Source organism: Oryctolagus cuniculus, chromosome 2, assembly GCF_051225735.1.
Source record: "Oryctolagus cuniculus isolate XC-2025 breed Fujian yellow rabbit chromosome 2, ASM5122573v1, whole genome shotgun sequence".
In the NCBI taxonomy this organism is placed as follows: domain Eukaryota; kingdom Metazoa; phylum Chordata; class Mammalia; order Lagomorpha; family Leporidae; genus Oryctolagus; species Oryctolagus cuniculus.
The window spans coordinates 106,018,156-106,026,158 of NC_142868.1; the positions used below are offsets into that span (position 1 = coordinate 106,018,156).

The window sequence follows — 8,003 nt, forward strand, 5'->3', positions numbered from 1 at the left end:
TGTTTCCTCAACGCCTGCAATGACTGGGATCTTGCTGAATGGAAACCAGGAGCCAAGAACTCAATCAAGGTCTCCCACATGGGTGGCAGGGATTCAACTGCCTGATAGAACTCTGCTGCCTTCCAGGGTCTGCACTAGCAGGAAGTGGAAGTCAGGAGTCAGAGCGGGATATCGAACTTGGGTCTCAGACTCTGACGTGGGACACAGGTATCCTGACCAGCATCTTAACCATTGGGTTAAATGTCCTTCCTATTCTATGGTTCTTTTTTTTTTTAATGATTTATTTATTTTTTTAAAGGCAGAGAGAGAGAGAGAGCGAGCTCCAGGTCTCCCATGTGGGTGCAGGGACCCAAGGACTGCTTTCCCAGGCCATAGCAGAGAGCTGGATTGGAAGTGGAGCAGCCAGGACTTGAACTGGCGCCCATATGGGATGCCGGCATTTCAGGCCAGGCGGCAGCTTTACCTGCTGTGTGTGCCACAGCACTGGCTCCACTATTGTTCTTAATAGTTGTTTTCTTGCTTATAATGACATTTAAGGTCTTTCATACATTTATAAAAGTATTTGAACATTTCTGGTTTGTCTTTTTCTCATTTCAGATTTTTGTACATTAAATTTGCAAAGTTGTTTATATTGTGGCTGTTATTCACTGTTACATGTTACATACAAAAAATCTGTATCATACTAGTTTTTCTTCTGTATAGATTTATCTCCTTTAATAGAGTGAATTATATGAATAGATTTTTCTGAATTGAAACATCCTTCCATTTCTAGAGTAAATTTTTTCTGACTTCCCAGAATCTTGTGACAACTATTCCCACGTTTGGGGGCTTTGGCTCCTCTCGTTCTTAGTGGAATCTGGAGACTCACCCCCTCAATCTTGTTGCGACAGGTTCACAGGCACGTGAGCTACGCTGAGCTGATCACATACCCCCAGGAAGACGCAATGTCTACACAGGGATGCAAAGAAGGGCTGTGCGGGGATCATTCTGCTGAGCGCGACAGAGCAGAGAGATCCAATGTTTGGGGGCGGCAGCAGTGGGGGTGCAGAGACCCGTTGCCCGGGTAATTGTTGGTAGTAGCAGGTGCAGTCCAGGAGCGCCCTAGGTGTTCCAGGGGGAACGATCCGCTGTTGTTACGTGGGAATTGTTTCTGATGGTGTGGATGCGAGCTTGACTCTGGGAGTTTCTGAATTCCTTTCCAGCCTTAGCTAACTGCAGTGTGCTTTATTTGCAGTGAACGCGTGGATGTGTTCCTGATGTTCTGTCATGTGGAAGAACAGGCTGATTCACTTTACTACTGTTTTCTTCTCTCCCTTCTCTCTCTTTGCTTCCTTCCTTCCCCATTTTTCTGTGTTCATCTATTTTGTTTCTTTTTCCTGTTGCTTTTGTCCCCTTCTTATGCTGGGTTAGTTTGTTATCAGGCTAGGCCTTACCCCTACTTGCTTTATTAAATGACTTATCATCTTCTAAACATGTTTTTGTAATGGGAGGATATACAATTCCTTAAAAGTTTGGTAGAAATATTCCATTGAATTATCTGGAACAAATGCCTTTTGGATGGTAATGGTAAGTCTTTGACTAGCATTATAATTTTCTCTATTTTTATTGATCTATTTAGGTGTCCCACTGCTTAATGTTTTTAAACTTAATCTGCTATTTTACATTTATTGGTATTAAGTTGGACACAATTTTTTTACGATGAATTCCTATGCCCCATATCTCTAGCTGTTGCCCCATTTCCTGATTTTTGTTCTTTTGAAATAAATTCTATATTTTTCATTTTCCTGATGACACTTGCCAAAGCACTTCTTGAGGTTTTTCTCTCAGGTTACTATGTATAATGACTAGAACAGTGCCTGGAATATGGAGGCCCCACATGAGTGGCAGCAAGTGTTTTTATTTCAGGGGACCACCCTTCACTTTGAATTACTATTTCTACTCTGTCATTAGGTTTTATCATTTAAATTTATTTTGGGGGGACAGTCATTTGACTAAATGGTTAAAATGCCTAGGTGCCACATTGGAGTGCCTGGGTTTCATTCCCGGCTCCGCCTCTTGATTCCAACTTCCTCCAGACCCCAGGGGCCATCAGGTGATCATCCAGGCGGTTCAGTGAGAGAGCCGGATGCAGTCCTGGGCCCGGCCTCAGCCATTGTGGCCATTGGGGAATGATGGTGGATAGAAACTCACTCTCTTTGCCTGTCTGTCTTTCTCTATCTCAAATAAACATGAAAAAATAGAACTACTTTTTCTGTTTGACTGCAATATTTTATTCTCCTAAATTTTTAAGTTTGAACTTTTGTTGAATTATTATTCAACTTTACCCATTTCCTAATAAATCATGGAAAACTCTATATTCTTGAAAGTACCACTTGGATATCTAGCAAATTTTTATGCATTGTGTTCTTACTTTTCTTTAGATGTGAAAAGTTGCTCTCTCTTAACATCATTTGTAGGACTGGACAAGTGGTGACGAGTTTTTTCAGTTTCTGTTTGTTACGTAAGGTCTTTATTTCACCATTCATGAATGAGAGCTTTGCAGGGTACAGTATTCTGGGTTTGTGGCTGATCCTGTGCCTGGCTGGGAGACTGCCTGCTTAGCTTATGTAAAAGGAAGAAACCCTGGTCAAAGGCTCATCACACTGAGACCTTCACATATGACCTGACTGCTGGCAGGTAAACAGCTTGCAGGTGTGGCTCCCAGACCCATAAGACCACCTGGAAGGCTAGGTAGGCTATGTGACCTTCAAGCAGATTGGAGAAACATAGCAGCGCCAGTATCTGCTTCATCCTATAGAAGGAGTGTGGCTACCCTGAGCTAGCTACTCCCCTCTGCCTGCCCTATAAAAGCTTGTGCCGACTATTAACAAATGGACATGTTCACTGGGACTGTCTCCAGTGTTCTTGTTGAAGAATGTCATCACCCTACCGTACCCACAGTGAGGGCCTTGCAGGACGAGCCCACATGGGTTGACAGGCTTTTTTTTTTTTTTTTTAAAGACATGAACTATGGCCGTCGCTCTCTAACGCCAGCGCCGCCTCTCGCTCGCCGAGCTCCAGCCGAAGGAGAAGGGGGGTTAAGTAAGGAGGTCGTTATACCATGGCTCGTACAAAGCAGACTGCCCGCAAATCGACTGGTGGTAAAGCACCCAGGAAGCAACTGGCTACAAAAGCCGCTCGCAAGAGTGCGCCCTCTACTGGAGGGGTGAAGAAACCTCGTCGTTACAGGCCCGGTACTGTGGCACTTCGTGAAATCAGACGTTATCAGAAGTCCACTGAGCTTCTGATTCGCAAACTCCCCTTCCAGCGTCTGGTGCGAGAAATCACTCAGGACTTCAAAACAGATCTGCGCTTCCAGAGCGCAGCTATTGGTGCTTTGCAGGAGGCAAGTGAGGCCTATCTGGTTGGCCTTTTTGAAGACACCAACCTGTGTGCCATCCATGCCAAACGTGTAACAATTATGCCAAAAGACATCCAGCTAGCACGCCGCATACGTGGAGAACGTGCTTAAGAATCCACTATGACGGGAAACATTTCATTCTCAAAAATTTTTTTTTCCTCTTCTTCCTGTTATTGGTAGTTCTGAACGTTAGATATTTTTTCCCATGGGTCAAAAGGTACCTAAGTATATGATTGCGAGTGGAAAATAGGGGACAGAAATCAGGTATTGGCAGTTTTTCCATTTTCATTTGTGTGTGGATTTTTAATATAAATGCGGGGACGTAAAGCATTAATGCAAGTCAAAATGTTTCAGTGAACAAGTTTCAGCAGTTCAACTTTATAACAATTATAAATAAACCTGTTAAATTTTTCTGGAAAAAAAAAAAAAAAAGACATGAACTATGTCTTACCATTTTCTCCTAGCCTGTGGGGTTTCTGATGAGAAGTCAGCTGTGAGTCTAATTGGAGATCCTCTGAATGTAATCTAGCATTTCACTTGAATGCATCTTAGGGTATTTATGTTTTCTGGTTGAAGGTTGACTACAAGGTGTCTCGGTGAAGATCTTTTTTGGTCACGTCTATTAGGAGTCCTATGTGTTTTCTGTACCTGGATGTTCCTTTCTTTCTCCAAATTAGGTAGTTTTCTGTTATTATTTTGCTGAATAAGCCTTCTAATACATTATTTATTTCCACATCTTCAAGAACTCCTAAGACATGTATGATGGGCTGTTTGGTAGTATCCTATAAATCTTGAACACTTTTTAATTTTTCTAATTTCTTTTTTTTTAATTGATCCAGCTTATATATTCTTTCTTTCTTTCATTCTCTCTTTCATTTGTTCTTTCTTTCTTTCAATGTTTATTCATTTATTTGAAAAGCAGGGTTACAGAGAGGCAGAGAGAGAGAGAGAGAGAGAGATAAAGGAGTCTTCCATCCACTGGTTCACTCCGCAAATTTCACCATGGACTTTGGGCATCTTCTACTGCTTTCCCAGGCCATAGCATAGAGTTGGATCAGAAGTGGAGCAGCCAGGTCTCAAATTGGCGCCCATATGGGATGCCAGCACTGCAGGTATCTGCTTTACTGTCTATGCCACAGTGCTGGGCCCCTCACTTATTTTAACACTCTGATGTTGGGTGCTTAACATTAAGGACTATTGACTTCTGAGTAAGTGACTGTAATGTACCTTTTTATTCCTTATAATTTTTCTTGCTTTGATGTTTGCTTTGTCTGAAATTAAATTCAAATACAGTGTGTTCCTCAAGGGTGTCTCTAATGCAGTATCACCACTGGCATGAACTGCCTTCACCTTGGTCTCAGATGCTGGCGTATTCTCCAGCCTCCAGGCTGCAGAAGTCATGAGCGGTTGCCCCTCTTGCTATTGTACATCTGCTCTTTATAGTGCTCCAGGGTATATCCCTATTATTTCTGTAAAATTTTCACTGCAAGCTTCCCACTAGCTCTCTCCTGGGAACACACTTTCTCTGGTTTCTTCTGCTATCTTCTCCTCACCAAAATCAGCATGTCTTTTCCCTATTCAACTATCTCAGAATCTGTAGTATTTCTCTTTAACGAATTTACATTCTGGAAAATGCCTGAGACCCACATATATTAAACCAAACCATAAGCACATCCACCTGCTATAGAGAACATTGCTATATGCTTTCCTCTCAGAGCTATGTCATCCATGAGTTTTCTTAACTATACTGAGTTGGACTATTATTCTTACAGGAGGACCCTGGAAGAGAAGACTTTTTCCTACTTTCTTGATGACAATTGTCTGGTGAGGATATGCCATCCTATTCTTCCCTTCCATGGCCACATTATTTTAGCGTTCTCAGAAGGAGCAGGGTGGTTATAATAGGGAGCTTTTCAACAACTTGAGTTGTTACATGAGCTAAGAAGCTTTCAAAAGAAACACTCTGTGCAGTCAAGAGACTTAAAAGCCTCAAGAAAAAACTGCATAATGCAACTGACTAACCCAGTGCCTATTACACAGTCAGTATCTGATATTATTTTAGAATCATATGGATTGATCGATGGTACAATCACTTAATTTGAATCAAAAAATCTTTCTCTAAATGTAGATGCTTATTCTCTGCAGGAACAAATGTGTCAGGAAATAGAAATGGAAGCATAAGTGAAATGAGTCGTATTTCTCCTTCCTCTAACTCCTCAGGGCCTCTTTCCTCACTTGTGTGACTTTTCTTGGTCATGAGGCTCCCTGTGGGCTGACAGATTTGCTGTCAGGCTTGAGGTTGGAAGGTCTTCCTCTGGGCTGTTATACACTGTCAGAACTGACACATCCTCAGAGGGAATTCTGAAGCAGATGCAGAAAGCTACTTTTTAGCTATACGGCTTAAAAAACTACATGTTCTTAAATTTATAGAGTGTTAAAATTCTAAGATCAAAATGATTCCATATCAAATGTAATTTAGGACATTATTTGTTTGGTCGTAGTATTTTATGCCAGCTGCAGTTTTAACTGAAATTAATTGTTAAGTTAAACATTCTTCTTCTGAGCGCTCCCCTGCCCACACATTCCTGGAAATTTATTAGGAGAAGGAATTCATGCCCTGTGGATGGAGGGGTGTGTCTAAAGGAAGGGGCTCAAAAATTTTTTCAGATCAGAAATTATTATTGTTGTCTCATTTTTCATTCTAAAATTTAAAATTGAATCTAATATTCCTTTTCCTAATATACTATGTTGTGTAGTAATATGTTTTCAATTACTTACCATTAAGTGCATTTGGGACTTGGAAAAATGTCAAGTTTCCACAGTGATTTCATGTGCTGCATCTCTTTCGGCACCAGCACATAACTGGGTAGCTCAGGTATTCATACTCCAGGTAACAGCAGAAAAGTGTGTGAGAGCAGATTAGCATAAGGAACAGTGCTTTGCAAGGTGCAAGGAATAGTTTTTCATATGCACAGAGCTCACCTCCTTTCCCCTTCCATGTTTACTCTCCTGGCCTAGGGTCCCCAGAGGGAAGCCCCTGTTTGCTCTTGCTACCTTGTTATCTGCTCTATCAGTCTCCTGCTGTGTCCCCATCCAACCAGACTTAGAATCAACACTTGTCAATCACTCTAGCTGAAGAAGAAAGACTGTTGGTGGGAATGCAAACTGGTTAAGCCACTATGGAAGTCAGTCTGGAGATTCCTCAGAAACCTGAATATAACCCTACCATATAACCCAGCCATACCACTCCTTGGAATTTACCCAAAGGAAATTAAATTGGCAAACAAAAAAGCTGTCTGCACATTAATGTTTATTGCAGCTCAATTAACAATAGCTAAGACTTGGAACCAACCCAAATGCCCATCAATAGTAGACTGGATAAAGAAATTATGGGACATGTACTCTATAGAATACTAGACAGCACTCAAAAACAATGAAACCTGGTCATTTGCAACAAGATGGAGGTATCTGGAAAACATTATGCTGAGTGAATTAAGCCAGTCCCAAAGGGACAAATATCATATGTTCTCCCTGATCAGCGACAACTAACTGAGCACCAAAGGGGAAACCTGTTGAAGTGAAATAGACACTCTGAGAAACAGTGACTTGATCAGCTCTTGTCCTGATTGTTGATGTACAATGTAATACTTTATCCATTTTAGTATTTTTTTTTTGTTCTAGTACTATTGGTTGAACTCTGTAATTAACACACAATTATTCTTAGGTGTTTAAATTTTAACTGAAAAGTGATCCCTGTTAAATATAAGAGTGGGAATAAGAGAGGGAGGAGATGTACAATTTGGGACATGCTCAATCGGACTTGCCCCAAATGGTGGAGTTAGAAACGTGCCAGGGGATTCCAATACAATCCCATCAAGGTGGCATGTACCAATGCCATCTCACTAGTCCAAGTGATCAACTTCAGTTCACAATTGATCACACTGATCACTTGGTTAATCAACCAAGTTAAGGGATCACATAAACAAGACTAGTATCTGCTAATACTAACTGATAGAATCAAAAAGGGAGAGAACGATCCAACATGGGAAGTGGGATACACAGCAGACTCATAGAATGGCAGATGTCCTAAAAAGCACTCTGGCTTCAGAATCAGCCCTAAAGGCATTCGGATCTGGCTGAAGAGCTCATGAGAGTTTTTTAGGCATGGAAAGCCAAGACACTCTGGGGAAAAAAAAAAAGACCTAAATGAAAGATCTCTGCCAGTGAGATCCCAGTGGAGAGAACGGGGACATCAAAGGAGGAGGTACCTTTCTCTGAAGGGAGGAGAGAACTTTCACTTTGACTGTGACCCTGTTGGAATAAGATCGAAGTGGGTGAACCCAAAAGGCTTCCATAGCCTTGGCAACTCATGACTAGAGCCTAGGGAGATACTGACGCCATAAACAAGAGTGTCAAATTGTTAAGTCAACAACAGGAGTCACTGTATACTTACTTCTCATGTGGGATCTGTCCTTAATCTGTTGTCCAATGTGAATTAATGCTATAACTAGTATTGAAACAGTATTTTTACACTTTGTGTTTCTGTGTGGGTGCAAACTGAAGAAATCTTTACTTAATATATACTGAATCGATCTTCTGTATA

The 8,003-nt window shown here is 41.3% G+C and overlaps 1 protein-coding gene across 1 annotated transcript; it reads left to right on the forward strand.

The window, feature by feature from the left end:
* Positions 1-3,006: 3,006 nt before the first annotated feature.
* On the forward strand, positions 3,007-3,746 carry LOC149127974 (histone H3.3A-like). Its single transcript, XM_089327399.1, has one exon. It carries the CDS (start codon positions 3,101-3,103, stop codon positions 3,509-3,511), a length of 411 nt encoding a protein of 136 aa, XP_089183525.1. The 5' UTR covers positions 3,007-3,100; the 3' UTR covers positions 3,512-3,746.
* The last annotated feature ends 4,257 nt before the right edge of the window (positions 3,747-8,003 follow it).

What these genes read in the sequence shown, in the direction of transcription:
- LOC149127974 (XM_089327399.1), top strand. Translation starts at nt 3,101, where the DNA reads ATGGCTCGTACAAAGCAGACTGCCCGCAAATCGACTGGTGGTAAAGCA.